This window comes from Melanerpes formicivorus, unplaced genomic scaffold, assembly GCF_026170545.1.
Source record: "Melanerpes formicivorus ecotype bairdi unplaced genomic scaffold, bMelFor1.0.p_v2 SCAF_75, whole genome shotgun sequence".
Lineage (NCBI taxonomy): Eukaryota > Metazoa > Chordata > Aves > Piciformes > Picidae > Melanerpes > Melanerpes formicivorus.
In genome coordinates, this window is record NW_027142427.1 from 1,436,832 (window position 1) to 1,457,832 (window position 21,001).

General features: G+C 42.7%; 1 protein-coding gene across 2 annotated transcripts in view; it reads right to left on the reverse strand.

The window, feature by feature from the left end:
- BEND5 (BEN domain containing 5) overlaps window positions 1-21,001 on the reverse strand; it is a 1,094,864-nt gene that overhangs the window by 123,291 nt on the left and 950,572 nt on the right. For both annotated transcript variants that reach the window (XM_068163846.1, XM_068163845.1), the window contains exon 10: window positions 2,195-2,347. In XM_068163846.1, coding sequence (XP_068019947.1) covers window positions 2,195-2,347 — 153 coding nt within the window. The remainder of the gene's footprint in view (window positions 1-2,194; window positions 2,348-21,001) is intronic.

The window sequence follows — 21,001 nt, forward strand, 5'->3', positions numbered from 1 at the left end:
CCTCCTGAAGCTTTGGAAAATTAATTAGTAACAACAGTAGTCCATTCCCACACTCTCAAACACCAGCCTGGTGATGTTAACGATGCACTTCCCCCTTTCCTTTGAGCAGTCAATAAGGCATATTTACATACACTATTTTTAATCTTCAACACTTCCACCCTCCCACCCACCCCCACCATCCCCACCCCTCTTTTAAATGCAGGAAGCTGTGGATTCTTTTCCTCTCTTTCAAGCAGCAAACTTCACCCCTAATATTTCCAACCAGTCACATAACCCACATGGCTGGAGCTGAAAACAAGGGAGCAGAGACTTTCCCACTTGAACGCAACAATATTATTCACACCTCTTGCTTCACTCATCAGGCACTTTGTGGCAGTCTCCTTTTCCAACGCTTCCATTCCCTCAGCTGCCCCAAGAAGAATGACTTGGATGGATGGCAGGGAAAAGCTTCCAGTCTCGAGAGACCAGCAGGATGCAAGTTAAAAGCCCAATGCACTGAGTGCCAGCAGCACCCAGGTCAAACAGTTGCACTGGAAGCCAACATATATATCCAATTGCCAGCTTCTACAGACAGGAGATTGAGAGTCAAAGGGGAGAGACTGCACTGTTTATTTAGCTATTGGCTTCTATTTCCTACATCATTTTCTCAAAGATTTTCCCTTTGTCAACCGAGGCTTGTGCTAAGAGGAACACTTAATCTCCCACAGTAACAGAGAGAAATCCCACACTTGAGCACAAAATTTCTAAACTCTATCAATTGCAGGTTTTCATTGCTATGATCTGTGAATGCCCCCTTATCTATAATGTGTTTTTGAAACAAGCAGGTGCAGATAAGAAACTCAATCACTGAGGTCTTCTTAGACATGAACAGGCTGTTCCTTGAACCCAATTCCCTCTTCCCCAGGCTCCAAACAGCTGAGAACAGATGCAGCTGCTGTCCCTCCTCATTTAGTACAGATTTGGTCTTCTGCAGTCTGGACAGTTTTCTGTGAAACCTTGCAGTGGCTGACCACAGAAAGCTTCACACTGCAACAGTCCTCTGAACTCCCAAAACATACAGACAATGGTTAAACAACACTGACAATGGTTAAACAATACTATGAAGCAACAGAGGAAGCAACGGCAGCCACAGATCCTCACAGGCATTACCCAGCCAGCTGCTACTGCTGGTCACAAGAAGAAAAGGGAAATGTTTGATCTACATGGAGGCCTCCTTCTCAGCAATAGAAAAGACAGAGGTAAGGATATCTTCTCCCTAGCCATAGAAGAGCCAGAGAATGATCTAAACTTTTTCCTGCTCTTGCATAATACCAGCTACCCTAGAATAGATAAATAGAGAGGAATCAGGAGGTTTGAATTCCTCCTTCCATTGGTGGGAATAGATCTGTCAAGAAAACCATGGTACAACTCCATTTCTATACTTGCTTCCCCATCAAACTCTACAGTGCAATATGTACAAACACATGACAAAAAAAATTCCTCTACTGAATCTTGATGAGAAAAATTTAGGCTAACATCCTTACCATGATGAAAATGTGTTTTTTATCCCAGTTACAGATTCTTATATTGTGCAAACTTGTGTGCTTTTGTATCTGGTTTTAGATTTTGTTTCTCTTGAGCTAAACACAGGAATACTGCAGGGTTCCTATCCTCTTCCCCCCTCCACCTCAGCCAATCACTCTTCCTAACATCCAGCCTATACCTCCCCTGGTGCAGCTTGAGACTGTGTCCTCTTGTTCTGTCACAGGTTGTCTGGGAGAAGAGACCAATCCCACCTGGTTACAACCTCCCTTCAGGTAGTTGTAGACAGCAATAAGGTCACCCCTGAGCCTCCTCTTCTCCAGGCTAAGCAACCCCAGCTCCCTCAGCCTCTCCTCATAGGTCTTGTGCTGCAAACCCCTCCCCAGCTTTGTTGCCCTTCTCTGGACACCTTCCATCAAGTCAACATCTTTCCTAAACTGTAGGAGAAGAAGAGCCTCTTTCTGTTCATGTGTGTAATGAAAACATATAAGATCAGAACTTGGCGTTTTTGGATGAGGTGAGGATTAGAGAGAAGATGGTAAATAGCAATGACAAAAGTTTTAAGTAGCCTTCTCTTCATATTAAAATAAAACTCACACAATGCAATTAAGCCAGATATTTATCATTAAACAATACATTAGGGAAAAAAATAATTAAGAAAAATGTTGCTTACATAAGAAAAGTCTTCGGCATTCTGACAGAGCAGCTTGGGGAAAACAGCCTGACGCTGAAACCTTTCCTCGTCTTCAAAGATGTTCCCGTACATGAAGCCATTCATCATGGTAGAGTGGGCATGGATGTCAATGTAGAACTCCAGGTTAATCTTCTGTTGAGGGAAAACAACAACAATACCACGTTCAGCATCAGATAAATCATAATTGCATTACATAGGTGAAGCTGCCCATAAATCCAGTGCTGCCATAGCCAAATCCAACCATGGTGCCCAACAGCTGGGGAGAGGTCTGGAGCACAAGCCTTATGAGGAGAGGCTGAACTAGGTGGGGTTGATTAGCCTGGAGAACAGGAGGCTCAAGGGAGACCTCATTGCTGTCTACAACTACCTGAAGGGAGGTTGTAAACAGGTGGGGATTAGTCTCTTCTCCCAGGCAGCCAGCACCAGAACAAGAGGACGCAGTCTCAAGCTGTGCCAGGGGAGGTCTAGGCTGGATGTTAGGAAGAAGTTCTTCACAGAAAGAGTGATTTGCCATTGGAATATGCTGCCCAGGGAGGTGATAGAGTCACCATCACTGGAAGTGTTTAAGAAGAGCCTGGATGAGGCACTTAATGCCATGGTTTAGTTGATTAGATAGTGTTGGTGATAAGTTGGACTCAATGATCTCAAAGGTCTTTTCCAATCTGGTTAATTCTATTCTATTCTATGAAGACACAGGTTTAGTGGATCCAAACATTTGTGTCTCTGTGGGTGCACATGATATGCATCATAGGGCAAGATAGATTTTTCTTTACCTGCTCTGAGAAGGCTGTAACACTTATGCAGACAGGACAGTGTGCAAAATAGAGCCAAATAATTATCCTTTACTTTGACACAGGGCTTAGTGGCACTGATAAAAATATGCACCTTCCAGGTCTACAGCATGGTTGTTCAGGTATAGCTTTGCTATCTGTGCACAGTTCTGCATCATGGTATGCAGATATACCCTTCTGCCAGGAAACATAAGCTTAAAACAATGTAAAAAACACTTCAGTATTTTGCTGTGGAGTTTATTTCAGTTTATAAGGAGAAATACCAAAAATGTTTTTTCTTACTCTGCTTTGTAGCAATAATTCAATTGAGCAACTCCCAAAAGGATGTGTCTTGAATACCTCTCCTCCTGTAGCATCCCACAAGATTCTGCATCAGCTTTAGCTTTGAAATAAAACACTATGACTCCCAAACACAGAAGTGCCTGCTCTCCCCATACATTACTGGATTGGCATTTCAGTGTTAGGAGGCTCTGTAAGGAAATGCTGCTCAAGTCTCTGGTTCAGGGACACATCTTTTTCCTTACATCATATATAAGTGATGCTACTTCTCCCATCAGTGGCAGAGAGTCAATGTTCACCTTGATCACCATGTACAGTGACATTGACAGCAGTGAGAAGGAAACATCCAGTACTATAAAGTTCTACCAGACCAGTTGTCACTGAATTACCAGTTTCCCCAAACTCTTGCAGCTTCTGGTTCTTCATAAATGTTGCTCTGTGCCTAAACAATGACAAACCAAACTCTGTCATGTATCCACCATGGGTCCAGGAGAACATTCTTGGTGGCCAGAGGGTTCAGCTCGCTCTGCCCCAACAAGAGAGGAGCTCTGTCAGAGGAGAGGGGATTACAGTGCTTAGCCTTGCACCTCTCTCCACAGGAAACAGGGACTCAGACTATTAAGAAACAACACGTAGCTCTGCAGCCACATGTCTCGTCTGCACACAAAGCTTGCTGAGGCTACTGGAGAATACCAAGCTACAAGACACTCCAATGTAATACACACAATTTCTATTATGTAGTTCATGTGACAGCAGTGTCAGCTCTTCTAGAGAGTCTCTGCTGGGGAGAGAACATCATTTGGCATGTGAAACTAATATGATGCACATTTACTTTCCCTTGGCAGAAAACCAATGTACGGTACACAGCGACTGTTTGGTTTAATTAAACAGTCTTAAGAGAGTAATACTGTATCTTATTAAGCCTCTCATATGTTAAAATGTTAGCTAATGCAATATCAATTTCTGACCATGCTTCATAGGAAAAGGAACATTTGATTGTATTTGACTCTAATACAATAAATTGTTTGCTCCTGCCAAAGCATTATGCTGTACTGTGGAGGACCAATGCTGCAATAAAGAACACATCTGCTATTCAGAGATATATCACTGAGGAGAAAGATTAGCACTGACAGGATGAAATACCACAAAGGATTTTCTGCCTCTCCAAACATACAGAAATTAAAACCAAGATTGAGTAATATTTTTTTTTTCATAAGATAATTTCCCCATCAAAAAGAGAATGTGATGAGATCAGATGCACGCTGGCATATCACCGTAAAACAGAACATGTTGTAGAGTCTCAAAACAGTGATTTGATGATGAAGTGAGAAGATAATCTAGTAAACTGGATATTTGTGGAGCATGAATGTCCTTCACACAGAAGTCTGTGACCTAAGTCATACTTCCTTTAGAACAACTAGGCAGAATTGTTTATAGAGAAGTATTTAGCAATATGAAGGAATAGAATAGAATAGAATAGGATAGGATAGAATAGGATAGAATAGAATAGGATAGGATAGAATAGGATAGAATAGGATAGGATAGAATAGGATAGGATAGGATAGGATAGGATAGGATAGGATAGGATAGGATAGGATAGGATAGGATAGGATAGGATAGGATAGACTAGACTAGACTAGACTAGACTAGACTAGACTAGACTAGACTAGAATAGAATAGGATAAACCAGGTTGGAAAAGACCTTTGAGATCGAGTCCAACCTATCATCCAACACCATCTAATCAGCTAAACCATGGCACCAAGCACCCTATCCAGTCTCTTCTTAAATACTTCCAGTGATGGTGACTCCACCATCTCCCTGGGCAGCCCATTCCAATGGCCAATCTCTCTTTCTGGGAAGAATTTCGCCCTAACATCCAGACTAAACTGCCCCTGGTGCAGCTTCAGACTGTGCCCTATTGTTCCATCACAGGTTGTCTGGGAGAAGAGACCAGCCCCCACCTGGCTACAACCTCCCTTCAGGTAGTTGTAGACAGCAACAAGGTCTCCCCTGAGCCTCCCTCTTCTCCAGGCTAAGCAACCCCAACTCCCTCAGCCTCTCCTCACAGGGCTGTGCTCCAAACCCCTCACTAGCTATGCTGTCCTTCTATGGACTTGTTTCAGCAACTCAACATTTTTCCTGAACTGAGGGGCCCAGAACTGGACACAGTACAGTGAGATAGAAAACAACAGACCAGCATCATTAGCGACAAATAACGGGGCTGACACAAACAGTATGACTTAGTCCGTATCACACCTCACTTACTCATCCATACTTACAAAACTGTCTCCGAAAAGAAGATGTCTGCAAGCAGGGACACAGAGGCACAGATTACTAAAACAACTTTTCATAGTCTATCCAGCAAGAAAGCCACCTGCAGAACACGGATGACCTCAGGCTTAGCTTAGTATTGATCAAGTCATCTAGTCTAACACAGCATCTCTAGAGAGCATTTTCTAAATTCTCCCAGGATTCTTGCTGAAAAAAATCGCTGATAAAAGAGTTCCAGAGTATTTTAGAGAATCTCCTGGGGTGCTGAAATTTCCCTGAAGATCTTTCTCATTCATCAAACCCATTTTCAAATAGTTACAGTGGTTATTTGTGATGGAACACTGCCCTTCCAGATTGTTTATTTGGAAGCCGTGGCATTCAACAGAGAGTTCATCACTCAGAGAAGTGTTTAAAAACATTTATCCAGTCAATTATTGCAACATATTTCAACAGCAATTTTTAAAGTCATCCCACAATAGCTGAATAGAATAAACCAGGTTGGAAAAGACCTTCGAGATCATTGCATCTAACCTATCATTCAACATCACCTAATCAACTAAACCATGCAACCAAGCAACATATCAAGTCTCCTCCTAAACACCCCCAATGATGGTGACTCCACCACCTCCCTGAGCAGCCCATTCCAATGGCCAATTACTCTCTCTGTGTAGAATTTCTTCCTAACCTCCAGCCTAAACCTTCCCTGGCACAGCTTGAGACTGTGTCCTCTTGTTCTGGTGCTGGTTGCCTGGGAGAAGAGACCAACTCCTTCCTGGCTACAACCTCCCTTCAGGTAGTTTTAGAAAGCAATAAGGTCTGCCCTCAGCCTCTTCTTCTCCAGGCTGGGCAACCCCAGCTCCCTCAGTCTCTCCTCATAGGACTTGTGTTCCAAACCCCTCACCAACTTTGTTGCCCTTCTCAGTCAACATTCAGTTGTGGATTTTTTTTGGCCTTTCTTTCTTTCTTACTGAGCATATAGAAAACTCTATTTCACATGTTCCTACCCACTAAATATAGTCCAAGTTTGAAACTGTCCATCTTATTCTGTAAGTCAATAAACTTTTACAGAATAGAACAGAATAGAATAAACCAGGTTGGAAGAGACCTTCAAGATCATCCCATCCAACCTATCAACTAATCCAACCCACCTAAGCAACTAAACCATGCAAGCAAGCACCCTACTTCCCTGGAGTAATTGCCAATTAGATGTACTACTCCCAGGCTGCACCATGTGAACAGTGTTTCACATTTCTTCTCATCACATTCATTTTTGTATCCATGGGAAACATCCAGAATATTTCCCATCACAGGACACAATATTTCAGCATATTGCTAATATAGCACATGAGTTTCTAATGAAAAATTCCCTTTATTCATAGGCACAAATATATTGTGGCCTTAAAATGGATGGTAATAACCTAGTCACTGGGACATTAAACTCAAAATTTGCCCCAAGTAGCTGACAGTTTGTTTGCAGACAAGTTTCTCAGAACAGTAAAGAGATGTTCCTGCACAATAATGGTATTCTTCCTCTCTCCTCCATGTCACACATATTTGTAGATAATTCATGTGTAGGAACTGTTTCATCCACTGCCACACTGAAAATTTAAGCTAGGGAATAAGGTTCCATATTTCAGCTGAAGTTCTCTGGAAGGCTTTGACATAATCATGCTACGTCATAGTACATACATCATAGCATCATAGTATCAGTCAGGGTTGGAAGGGACCACAAGGATCATCTAGTTCCAACCCCCCTGCCATGGGCAGGGACACCCCACATGAGATCAGGCTGGCCAGAGCCTCATCCAGCCTGGGCTTAAACACCTCCAGGGATGAGACCCCAACCACCTCCCTGGACAACCCATTCCAGGGCTTCACCACTCTCATGGGGAAGAACTTCCTCCTCACTCCCAGCCTGAATCTCCCCACCTCCAGCTTCATTCCATTCCCCCTAGTCCTATCACTACCTGAGATCCTGAGAAGTTCCTCCCCAGCCTTCTTGTGGGCCCCCTTCAGGTACCGGAAGGCCACAATTAGGTCACCTTGGAGCCTTCTCTTCATAATTGCTGATCTCCTGTATTTTAGGCAGGAACTACAGAATTAGCATTTTCTTAAATAAATAATGTCATCCACAGATGGGAATGTGAGAAAAATCAGCAGAGAGCTGACCTGAAATTGTTTCTCTTTGAGGTAGGGAGAACTTTAAGGGGAGCGTGACGTTAATAAACGTATGTGTGCAGTTACATAAGCACATGAAAACACACTCAGAACGTAAATCAGTCCTGTCTGCTGTGAAGCCCCAGGGGTATCTGTCAGTATCTACACGGCAGAGCCCACCTGACTTACAGCTTCTAACGCAGCAGCATCTACAAGTAAGAATGAGAATAAATGTTGAGATGGCTCCCAGTTTCACAGTCACATTGGCTTCAGCCTTTAAGCAGAAAATAACGAATAACCAGGCTCAAACATCTCTGGATGCCTTCTGAGAGACTTACAAGTTTCATCCTACAATAGGATATTAAACTTATCATTTTCCACTTCAGAGGTGGAATGTAAAATGATTCAGATGCCTTATAAAAATCATCATGCAATTTAATTCCCTCAAGTGTCTTTTCTTTGTGCTTACAAGCAGCAGCAGGGATTTTCTCTCTCCAACTCTCTTTCTTAAGTAAAGCTGTTATTACCTGGATGACCCAGCTCATAGAATTGGAGAAAACAAAGGCAAAGTTGGTCTTTCTTTTGTCTGTGTATCAAAACAAAAAAGTCACTCACCGAACTGACAGAGACAATAATTGAGCTCCACTTCCTATAAAACAAGAGTTAACACTTTCTTCTTTGAAAAGAATGGTCTTTGCCTCTTCTTGCAACTTAGCACAAAGAAAGAAAACCAAACAAAGAATAAAAAAGAAACCCACTACAGAATAAACAAATAAGCAAATGAATTTCTGTTCTAAAGCTCATTTGAATCCCTGCTTCTGTGAGACACTTTCCACTGTTCTCCTGAGCCAGTCTAAAGTTTCTGGCAGCTTCAAAAATGGATGTGTAAATTAGGGAGGGAGGAAGGCGAAAGAAATATTGGATCTAGAGGGAGGTGGTTGAGGCCCCATCACTGGAGGTGTTTAAGATCAGGTTGGATGAGGCTCTGGCCAGCCTGATCTAGTGTGAGGTGTCCCTTCCCATGGCATGGGTTGGAACTACATGATCCTTGTGGTCCCTTCCAACCCTGACTGGTAGAACAGAATAGAACAGAACATAACAGAATAGAATATAGAATAGAATATAGAATAGAATATAGAATAGAATAGAACCGAACCAGACCAGACCAGACCAGACCAGGTTGGAAGAGACCTGCAAGATCATCATGTCCAAGCTATCATCCAACACCACCCAACCAACTAAACCATGCAATCAAGCACCCTGTCAAGTCTCCCCCTGAACACCTCCAGTGATGGTGATTCCACCACCTCCCCAGGCAGTCCATTCCAATGGGCAATCACTCTCTCTGTGTAAAACTTCCACCTAAGCTCCAGTCTAAACCTCCCCTGGCACAGCCTGAGACTGTATCCTCTTGTTCTGGTACTGGTAGCCTGGGAGAAGAGATCAACCTCTGTCTGTCTACAACCCCCCTTCAGGTAGTTGTAGAGAGCAATGATACTAAGAATAAGAGTTCATGTGCATTGTCAAGATATTAAATAATCACAGTAGCAGAGAAGCTGGAGAATGGTTCACAGTGCCATGTAATGTTTTGAGAAAACACATTTTGACTTGCCTGAATTTTTATTTCATTATCTGAATGCCATTGGAAGGTCAGTAATTAAAGAGCAAAAAGGAAGAATGATGTTGATAGCTGGTACTGACATGGCCAAAGTTAGCTTTTGCACAGTGCAATTATGATTCTTAAGGAAGGAGAGATTTTCAAGAATAAATAAATAAACCAAAATCAATAAATGCTGTAATGAAAGGAGAAATGTGCACTGAGCCCAGAACATGAGCCACTAGAGAGACAAGTGATGCAGGAAGAAGCCAGCTCTGTCCACCAGCTGTCACTTCAATATGGATTTTATTAATTCTTGGGCATAGAAATTGGTTTAGAGAGAGAGTGTCCAAACAGCCTTCTTCACTCCAATATGTCATACAGGGTATAGGATAAACTCACTGCAATGTTTTACATGAGCTACTAAACCCATGAGTTGTCATTAGCAGTAAGGAACACAACAGTCTCCAGGCAGACTTTGTACTCTTTACTGCTAAACAACAGTTTGAAGCGAATGGACATACAACAGTTGGCACAGCATAAGGAGTTTCCCCCTCTTTGTTCGGAAGAGACTCAGAAATCCCCAGAAGACTGGCTTGCTCAGATTCAGAATCTCTCAAAAGAACATTCTGCATGGGTCTGAACTATGTCAGCTTTGACATGCACACCTTATCCCATGCTCAGTTATTTTGGCAGCGTCTGCTTGGGTTCCACCATAAAACACGAAGACAATGTGCCACTAAGCAAACCAGAGGAAAGCTGACCATTCATCAATGTGCATTCAGCTTTCACCAGTTTCGTCCCTTTCACCTCAAAGGGAACTCTACACACCACCTTGAATCACTCTTTAGGACTGGACAACAGCTTATTCCCTCCTCACTATACAAGGAAACGTGAGGAGGAATTCAAACTGTCTGGATAGGGTTCACATAATCAAATTTCCCCTGAAATACCTGGAGTTGGATGCCTGGTAATGTGACTTGTTCCCAAATCACACTTTTTCCCTTACATTTTCCTCCTCCAAAATTTGAAAGAGCTAGCATAAACCCTCATAAAAACCCTAACAAACCACCAAAACCAAACCAAACAACATACAAAAAGCCCAAACCCAACCTACCAAATGAACCAAAAAACCCTAACAAAAACCACACCACCACCACAAAGAAACAAACAAAACCCCCCAAACAAAAGACCTCTCACCAAGTAAAAATATAACCACTAAAACCAAACCCTTAACCCTCTCCTTCCCACTGCCCCCCCAAGAAATCCCACCAAAATTCAAATCAGCAATTCCTGTATCAGGAACAGTGTGTCCAGCAGGAGTAGGGAGGTCATTCTGCCCCTGTGCTAGCCTGGAGAAGAGGAGGCTCAGGGGTGACCTCATTGCTCTCTACAACTACCTGAAAGGTGGTTGTAGCCAGAAGGGAGTTGGTCTCTTCTCTCTAGCAACCAGCACTAGAACAAAAGGACACAGTCTCAAACTGCACCAGGTGAAATTTAGGCTCAAGGTGAGGAGAAAGTTCTTCACTGAGAGAATCATTCATCATTGGAATGGGCTGCCTAGGGAGGTGGTGGAGTCACTATCATTGGAGATGTTTAGGAAGAGACTGGATGAGGCACTTAGTGCCATGGTTTAGTTGATTAGATGGTGTTGGATGATAGGTTGGACTTGAGGATCTCAAAGGTATTTTCCAATCTGGTTAATTCTATTCTACTCTACTCTATTCTACTCTAATATTTCCAAGAACCTTTTCCTCTGCAATTCTCTGTAACCTCTGACAAGTCATTCTTACAATGTCATCTCTAGTTTTGCAGATGTTGCAAGCCACATCTTATTAGAAGCATTATTTCAGAGGTATGCCACTACCCCTTTGTAACTGTAGGGATAATACCTTTCTCCTTCCATTCATCATCTCATGGATCACCTCCTCCATTCACCTTTGTAAACACCATGGCAACGACAGCAATTATTTACATAAGAAATTAATAGCAGAAAAGTGGTTTCCTTTTGTTAAAAACCTTCAAAAGGTTAAAAAGCTTCTAAAGGTTAAAGATCTTAAAAATAAGTTTCCTCATCCTGCTTCCAGAGAAAGGAAAATGCCAGTTTAAAACTGCTCTTATTCTCACTGATATGAAAGACAAAAGCCACTTTCTCCTTATTCCTGTAGACACTTTTACACAATCTAACAATGTCTTTTAAGTGTCCCTGAAGATCAGCTTGCAAACACTGATGCTCCACTACATCCACATGACCTTCTATCAATTCTTCCTAACATTGTACACATTCAGACGACTTCAATGATCTTCCAAGAGCTGTTGTCTTTCAGAATGCACCACTGCAACCCATTTACCATTCAAAAGCAATCTTTCACCTATTTACACAACAAGTTCTCACTCTGATAATAACACCTCTTACAGATCGGTACTGTGTGACACGACTCTTGAGGGCCTCAAAGAAGCTAAAGAAGATACTTCTGCTGGTCCCATGAATTTATACAGCAAAAGGATGGCATGCATGCCCATCAATACTGCTTTTGTGCCTGTTTTAAAAAGTAAGGGATGCTTTTATCCATAGATGAACACGGGGCCCCTTTCAACGAGCTTGAACCCAGCTCTGGTGTGCCTGCCCATCAGCAGCCCTGAATGCAGCTGAAGTCATGCTTTTGCCCTTAGAGTGGGAGGTCAGCAATATGCATATTCTGATCCTAGTTCTTTATCTGCTTACTTCTCTCACCTGCCAGTGCAGATAACAACACCTCCTGAGGATTAGCTGACGTTTGTAAAGCACTTTGAAGATATAAAGCATCACAGTGCGTACAAGTTAAGTATTAATTCATCTGCCAGGCTGATTCACTCTTTGACCCCTCTGCAAGAGACATCCAGTTAGTGTCATCTCTGGCAGGTTTTTGCAATTCAGGCACCTGTCCACCAGCTACTGGAATGAAGCCAACAATTCACAGAGGACACAGAAGAGCAGTCAGATGGTAGTAACATTTGGCCACGACAGGCCTGAATTGGATTTGAAAGGGTGACCTGGAGGTGAAAGGCTCTATCAAGAAGCCACTTCTGTTCAAACGCATATTTAATTAGAGAGGGGCAAAGAGACAATGTTGAGACCCAGATCAAGTTAAGACAAGACTTCTGGGTCAGCTGCAGGGACAATTCTTGTAGAATTTTTACCCTAAATGAATAGGAGGCAGGAAAAACACTCTCCTGGATTTTGGGCTGACCCCAAGGCAAAACTAGAAAGGGGGAGTCTGAACAAGGGCAGGCATTGTTCTGACTTACCCTTTCTCTCTCCCTCAGTTAGAAGCAAACATGCACACAGGGACAGCAACATGAGGTTTGTGTGCTCCACAAGCTCTGAAGTTTTCAGCTGTTGGAATCATTAATTATTGGGATCAAACTGTGTCTTTGGACATTAGGTCACCCTAAGCTTTGCTGATCTCACATGGCTCTGCCTGTCTCAGGCCTCACTTGCACATCCCCCTTATATGCTTTGCAGAAAGAGTTCTGTAAATCCTGGTTTCCCCACTTGTCTGCTACTGAATGATATTTGCTCTACAGAGAGAGGGCTTTTCAGAGAGGAGGCAGATCTGTAGTGAAGATCAGCAGCTTTTTGAGAGAACAGAGGACAACTACTCAGAAAAGGGGGAATAAAAAGGGAAAGGAAGAGGGAAGGGAAGGGGGAAGAGAAGCAGGAAAGTGGGGAAGAAGGAAATGGGAAAGAGTGGGACAGGAAGTGAGAAACAGGTCCCAGAAAGAGAGAAAGATGGAAAAAAGTCTGAGAGCAACTTATTCTGATAACTAAAGCAAGAAAATTGGGTTGCAAAACAGAAATATCTAAGTGGCTGGATAACTCAGTTTGTCTCTGGACTGGTTTTGAAAGTTTGCTCAGCTGAAATGTTCCCAGTGTCTATATTGGGAGTGTTAGTAGCCCTTGGTATGTTCCTTAGCCACTTGCCTGCTGTGTAACCACATGCAAGTCATTTAACATCTTCAAGCATCATTAGCCACTGCTTGTACACCTGCAACTATATTAAGCTCACAATTTCCTGTTCATCTGTTTACTCCATAGCAGTATTAATACTTCTCTGTTTTTCCAGTAACTCTTAGTTATACCTCTGCAGAACCTGCTGACTAAAGCACAGAGTCTTTACTTTGCAAGTAGATGAATAATGCTCAGAGACACTGCTTGACTCTCCTCCAATTACAAAGGCAAGGATTGGTAGAGTCAAAAGCAATGGCTAGGAGTTATGACTCCCTGTTTCCTAGTTTCCTGGGAACTATTTCAGTTGGACAAATTGCACATAGTCAAATTAAACTCTGCAGCAACCAGCTTCTCTAGTCTCTCAAATAATGTATGGCATTATTCACTGTTTCTTACTAAATAAGTGATAGCTGGCAGAATATAAAGTCATCAGGCAGAACACCCAAGGCAAACAAAATAAAGCACTTTTTAAATTAGCATATACTTGGACTGCAGAAGTCACTGCCACCAGCTTTTGGCTAAAACACAGATGAACTGAAAGATCTAGTAGATGAATTCAAATAACAATATTTCATTATTGTATTACACACAAAGCAGTGGACACAATTTCTTGGTCAAAAAATACCCAAGTCACACCTTGCCAGAAGCTGTGCTCTGCTCTTAGCCTACCTGCAATAGCTCATTGGCTAATGTGCCAAGCAGACCTTGGGTTTGATGCAGCATCACTGTTGCTATTTTTCAATTAGACCTCTATTTATGTGGCAGAATTAGACTTTTTGTAATCAAGGTGTTGATTGGTGAAGAAAATGATGGATATTTCTACAGTTTAAACTGTCTTCTTTAGAAAGATTAGGCAACTTACCCTAAGGTACATCCTTCTCTACATAAAGCTTTCAGTTCCAGAAGGCCCTAAACCAATGATAATGACAAGCTGGACATCAAAGGTAAAAGGTCATTTTACACATGTAAAGTCTGTTATACAGGCCCCTCAATGTCTCTTTCCACCTATTAAAATATACCTAGAATGTCTGATTAGTTGGAGCACCAGAACAAGAGGACACAGTCTCAAGCTGCACCAGGGGAGGTCTAGGCTAGATGTTAGGAAGAAGTTCTTCCCAGAAAGAGTGATTGGCCATTGGAATGTGCTGCCCAGGGAGGTGGTGGAGTCACCATCCCTGGAGGTGTTTAGCAAGAGACTGGATGAGGCACTTGGTGCCATGGTTTAGTTGATTAGATAGTGTTGGATGAAAAGTTGGACTCAATGATCTCAAAGATCTTTTCCAACCTGGTTAATTCTATTCTATAAGAGGACCACTAGTGGTTGTTCTTATTTTACATACCTCCATGTGGAGTGAGAAAGAAAGAAACACACTTGCATTCAAACTGCAAACCTGCCAAGTCAGGTGGAAGGAAACAACAGTAAATTCAAGGGTTATGTGGCCAAGTACTTCCTTGGGAAGACAGAAAGGCTGTGGATGGACATTGTGCACATGCTTTGTGAGGGACTAACATCTCAAAAGCAAACTAACTCTCTTTGTATTCCTGGCACAGTCTTGCCACAACCAGAAGCTATCCATGGTCATTACTCTGTTTCTTTGCACGTTGCATCTTTCTTTTCCTTCCTCATACTGCAAGTTGCATCTTTCTTTTCCTTCCTCATACTGCAAGTTGCATCTTTCTTTTCCTTCCTCATACTGCAAGTTGCATCTTTCTTTTCCTTCCTCATACTGCAAGTTGCATCTTTCTTTTCCTTCCTCATACTGCAAGTTGCATCTTTCTTTTCCTTCCTCATACTGCAAGTTGCATCTTTCTTTTCCTTCCTCATACTCAGTGCAGGCAACAAGCACATCCAAGTAGGAGATAAAAGTGAAAGCTGATAAACAGGAACACAGGACACTGAAAGAGATTAGGGACTATACAGTAGACATAGCTACTGAGAGGAGGGAGAGCATGCTAACAAATGAAAAACAAACAAAAAGAATTAACTCTGATATTCACTTCTTCATCCAAGATTCATCCACAAGTGGAAGAATAAGTTTGCCCAGGTTTGACCTACACAGACAGCTCAGCATAGCATTTTGTGCCAAACTGTAGCATGTTTTCTCTGTGCTTTACATCCAGCAGTATTTATTACCTGTACTGAGCTATAAAAGCTAGAATGTAAGGGTCATTTTGGAAGGACCTGCTTTTACAATTGGAAGCACAACACATCATGCCTTTTTGCAAGGCACTTATTGGCATCAGTTGTATCTGAAACTTTTTTTCCTCCAATATTCTGCTACCCACACTGGCCATTAGGTAAAAATATTGCTGCAGGCAGTATCACCTTCTGTTCTGCCTGTCAGACCAAACAGCAGGGCAGCTAACTCTGCCTATAAGTGAAGTCACAAGCTCTCAAAGACACCGTATTCCCTGTGAGAACATCTTGGGGACCACTATTTTCTCTACCATTCCCTACAAACAGAATTTTCAGGTTTTGCAAAACAACAGAGACATAGCACAGTGGTAGAAGAAATAACCAGAGACAGACAATCTCAGGAGGATTCACCAGGTCATAACTAAACAAAGGTATAGGAGGACTCTGAAGGGTATTTCCCACCCTAGACAACAGCAGGTGACCCACACTGCTAATGGTGGACTTAGTTATTTAGCCACCTTTTGACTGCTTTTATTTCTCTGGGTGTATATGTGTACCTTTATGTCTGTGTAGGAAAATATTTCTTTAAGTACAAAGAAATATTTCAAACTACTTCATCTTTCTCTGTAACTGTTAGAGCTGTCCATAATGGACAGCAAAGCAATTGCCTCAGAACTGTAGGTATATCAGATCAACATCTGATCTTTGCTCTCCTAAGCTCTGCATCAGCACTGATGATCCACATGTTGTTTCAGGCTGAGTCACCAAACACTGCAGTGACTAACCAGGTTTAGGATACACATTACTGACTCCCTTTGGAAGCTACATATGATGGATTGATTTAACCCTGGCAGGCAGCTAAGCACCCTCTGCCTCTAGCCATCAGCCACTCCCTCCTCCTCCTCCAAAACTCAGCTACATGCAACACGTGGTGGGTTGAAATTTCCCCCCAGCATTAACTTTGCCAGACCAACTCGGAGGCAAATGGAAGATGTATTTACAAGCAAGACTACAATCTGCAATGGAATGCAATGAATATGGACAAAGTATACAGCATTTGCAATATTATACAGATATTTACAATTAGCAAACAACACAAAAATCCCCCTGGTCAGAGACCAAGGAAACCATTCCACTGCCTCCCTCTACTCCCCTGTCCCAAGAGAGAAGAAGGGCAGAGAGAAAGCAATGGGTTAGACTTAACTAAACAATGCTGCCAAGCCAGGGTCAGCAGAAGCAGATTAATCTCTCCCAGGTGAAGCTATCAGAGAGAGATCCAAAAAGAGAAAGAATTCGTAGAATCATAGAATCAACAAGGTTGGAAAAGACCTCAAAGATCATCATGTCCAACCTGTCACCCAAGACCTCATGCCTGCTAGACCATGGCACCAAGTGCCACCTCCAATCCCCTCTTGAACACCTCCAGGGACGGTGACTCCACCAGGTACAGCCCGTTTTATGGCAGATATTCCTCCAATGAATTTGTTCAGAATAATCTTTAGTTTTCCTGTTTACACCCAACAGTGGTTTGTTTATAGTTTTCTACTTTTCTGTAACTCATTTTAAAGGCATAGCCTAAAACCACCACACAACAGCACCACAGTGAAAATTCTCTGGAAGCAGAAAGGGAACGCACAGAATATGGGCAGACAGCTCATGGGCAAACCAAACTTTGGGTGAACTCTTTACAGACTTCACAGTTTCCCTGGCTTTTCCCTCCTCTCTACACTCCCACACGTTGCACTGTCAGTTGAAGGAAGTCCAAAAATATACTTTAATAAAGACTCCCAGCTTTCCCAACCACTTCCCTTGAACTTTAGATTTCTCTGAAGGGAAGAGGCTTCTGCTATCTCTGATGGTTGGAACCTGATCCTGTCATCATTAGCTTTCTCAGAGGCTCTTCATTTGTTGAATGTTGGTCTGTAATAAGAGGCAGGAAGGATAGTCATTTTTATAGCCACTACCTGCCAACAGATTTCAATTCTTTATCCCTTCAAAATCCCACATCTGTCCATGACTCCAGGCACTAGTGGAAAAAGCTCTGCATTAGTTATTTTTATTATCAACCTAAAAATCTTTCAATTTATTTATTTATTGAGAAAAAAAAAAAAAAGTAAAATAAAAGCAGCTATCTGCAAAACTCAGTTCCTTTTTGTCCTTAGGCAGACATTTCAAGCTGTCTGCCAACTTTTCTTCATAAGAAAAAAAAAAGGAGGTAAAGTCTTTATTACACACAGCACAACAAAATATGACCAGCTACATTTACCCAGCCGAGACATGCACGGTCCATTTAGCGGGCAAGAATTCGGTGACTCAAAGTGTAAACATCTGATAAAGAGGAAGGCCTTATTTCTGAAACCTTGCCACATGTGGGTCTTGACCACTGAGCCCCCAAACCTGCCCCATCCCTGCAGGCAACTGAGTCAACACTGCACAGCAGAGCAGGGACAAACGCTGAGCTCATTCTGATTCACCTCCAGGCAGATAGACAGCAGAGACCTTCTAGTTCAGAGTAAGGAGGGCTTCCCTGCATCACTATTGTGCTTTTGAATTAGAACAGAATAGAATAATAGAATAAAAATAGAATAAACCAGGTTGGAAGAGACCTTCAAGATCATCGTGTCCAACCCATCAACCAATCCAACCTACCTAAACAACTAAACCATGGCAACCAAGCACCCCATCAAGTCTCCTCCTGAACACCTCCACCACCTCCCCAGGCAGCCCATTCTAATGGGAATCACTCTCCCTGTATAGAACTTCTTCCTAACATCCAGCCTAAACCTCCCCTGGTGCAGCCTGAGACTGTGTCCTCTTGTTCTTGTGCTGGTTGCCTGGGAGAAGAGACCAACCCTCATCTGTCTACAACCTCCCTTCAGGTAGCCATAGACAGCAATCAGGTCTGCCCTGAGCCTCCTCTTCTGCAGGCTAAGCAACCCCAGCTCCCTCAGCCTCTCCTCATAGGGCTTGTGTTCCAAACCCTCCACAGCTTTGTTGCCCTTCTCTGGAAACATTCCAGCATCTCAACATCTTTCCTAACCTGAGGGGGCCAGAACTGGATGCAGAACTCAAGGTGTGGCCTGACCAGTGCTGAGTACAGGGGCACAATGACTTCCCTGCTCCTGCTGGCTACACCATTCCTGATGCAGGCCAGGATGCAATTGCCCTTCTTGGCCACCTGGGCATACTGCTGTCTCATGTTCAGCCTACTATCAACCAGTACCCCCAGGTCCCTTTCTGCCTGGCCACTCTCCAGCCACTCTGACCCCAGCCTCAGACTCAAGTGTGTGTCTCTGTGTGATGCTGTGCCAAATAGCTCCTTCAGCAGAGAAGGGTGAAGCTTGCACTCTGTGGTTGTCATTGGGGAGACACCACCACACCATCAAACACTGCCCCCTCAGAGCTACCAGCCAGACCTCTTTGAAATAAGACACTTTCAGGATGGATCTGTGCTTTTGATTCATAACTCTGTGGTACTGTGAAGACTAAAAATACATCCCAAACCACTTCAGCTCCTCGCACAAATTGCTTCTTGGACTCTAATGTGAGGACACAGTAGGTGACAAGAATCATACCTTCTGCCCAGAATCTTGTAGCCTATTTTAGAGTGAGTATAGTCTCTGAAAAGCAGGAAGGATTTGGAGCACGAGCCAGAATATGTCAGAGATGCTGCCTGCACACTTTCTAGGCTAGTGACTGGCATGTTAAACCCAAACAACACATCTTAGACTGACACAAGATGAAACACATTAGGCAGATGGCATGTTTTCTCTGCACAAGCCAGAACCAGAGTATTTCCTCCTAACAATCTCCTGTCCTTGTTCTTGCAGCAAAATTAGTTTTGAAGTAAAAAGAAAGTGAAAAATACATAACATGATGAGAGCAAAGATTACTACGTGGAAAATATATCGAGAGAGGGGTTTTGTTCTTTCAATTCCATGGGTTTTATTTATATATATACACTTTGTTTGTATAAACAAACACCCTCCTTTGTCAGACCTGAAAAGTCAACATTTACATTTAAATGGAGGCATCCCCCCCCGCATCCCTCAAATGCAGAGTACAAAAGACTAAAAGCCCTCAATTTCCCTAAATGGAAGGACAACAGGTGAGGTTTGCGTTCTGGGCTCTATTCATTTAGTGAACAATGCTCAACTCAGCAATGAGCAAAGCCCAGCTGATCAAGGGGAAAAGAGCACTGGCTATTAGGTCTGTCAGGGATTTGCTCAACAGCTGAGACCAGGAGAAGCTGTGATCTCATTGTGCCCTGTTCCCAGGAAGGAAATAATGCCAAATACAGCTCCCTGAGGGCAACACCTATGTTTCCAGATATACAGGGGATCACTATCCAACTGAAAATCACCACAATTTTACGGATTTCAGTGCTATAATAGCTCTGGTTTCATTGCTGGAACTACTGCAGATGTTTAGAATGTGAGCTGGTCTGCTGGTGAAGGGAAATGAGAAGACTTAGAAGAAGTCCATAATTACACTGTATTAAAGTCATTGTAAAAGAATGGAAGTGGAAGCAAATACTGTGATGACCCTTAAAGCTTGCCTCAATTATCTTCTTTATTCTCCCCTTACTTTCTTCCCAGAAAGGAAAATGAGCACTGATCTGACTGGGGACTCTATCAAACAAGTACACTTGCAAGCAACACGCTCAGAGAATGTCACCCTAGTCCATGGAAAGGTATAGAAATGTTTCTAACCACTTTGCCTCACTGGAGCACACCAGGAGTAACAGATGAGGCACCATAACTGCTCCTTCAGTCCTGGGCTGGACTCTCTCTCTCTCTGGCTATTTCTGACATAGAGCTGATCCACACTATTAAATGGACACAGTCAAAAAGTAACCTCCTATTTTTCAAAACAAGGGTTAACCACAGACCCAGCCAGCACTTTGTAGAGTTTTATGTTGACTATTTTTAACTGTCTTTCATGTGTTATATTGAGTAAAACCCATACCAAAAAAGTCCCCAGTCCCCTCTCCCCAGCAAAATAGTCTGGCTGCGTTTTAAAAGCAAAGGAAATAGTAATAAATGTTTGGAAAAGGAAGATACACAAAATCTAAATGCCTGGGAGGTAAAAACAATATCACTATGTACCCAGCACTAAGAAATTACTGACTCACTCTTTTTAAAGTTGTGAACAGACAGTGCTTTGTTTCTAGTCTCCTAGGAGTAGAAGCTATCCCAATCACCACACTACTGCCAGAAAGTATATTCTGACATTCACCTATCATCACATTGATCCCTCTGTCTTTTGTGAGTTCTGCCTTTGTTTTCCCACCCAAACATCAAAAACTGTTTCTACAACAAATGGTGCTGGTTGTTTTCTAGTACTTCCCCATTTAAACACTTTACCTGCATTTATTAATGTCCCCCACTGTCAACCTTTTCATTTAGAAGGTGTCACAGCCCCATTGGCTCTGACCTTGTTCTAGCAACAAGGACAGCCTCAGAAACTTCGTCCTCCCCACTTTTCCCACAGGAGGGCCACCATTCATTGCCAGGAGCATGTGGTGTCATAAGCTGGCACAGTTTGAATAGAACAGAATAG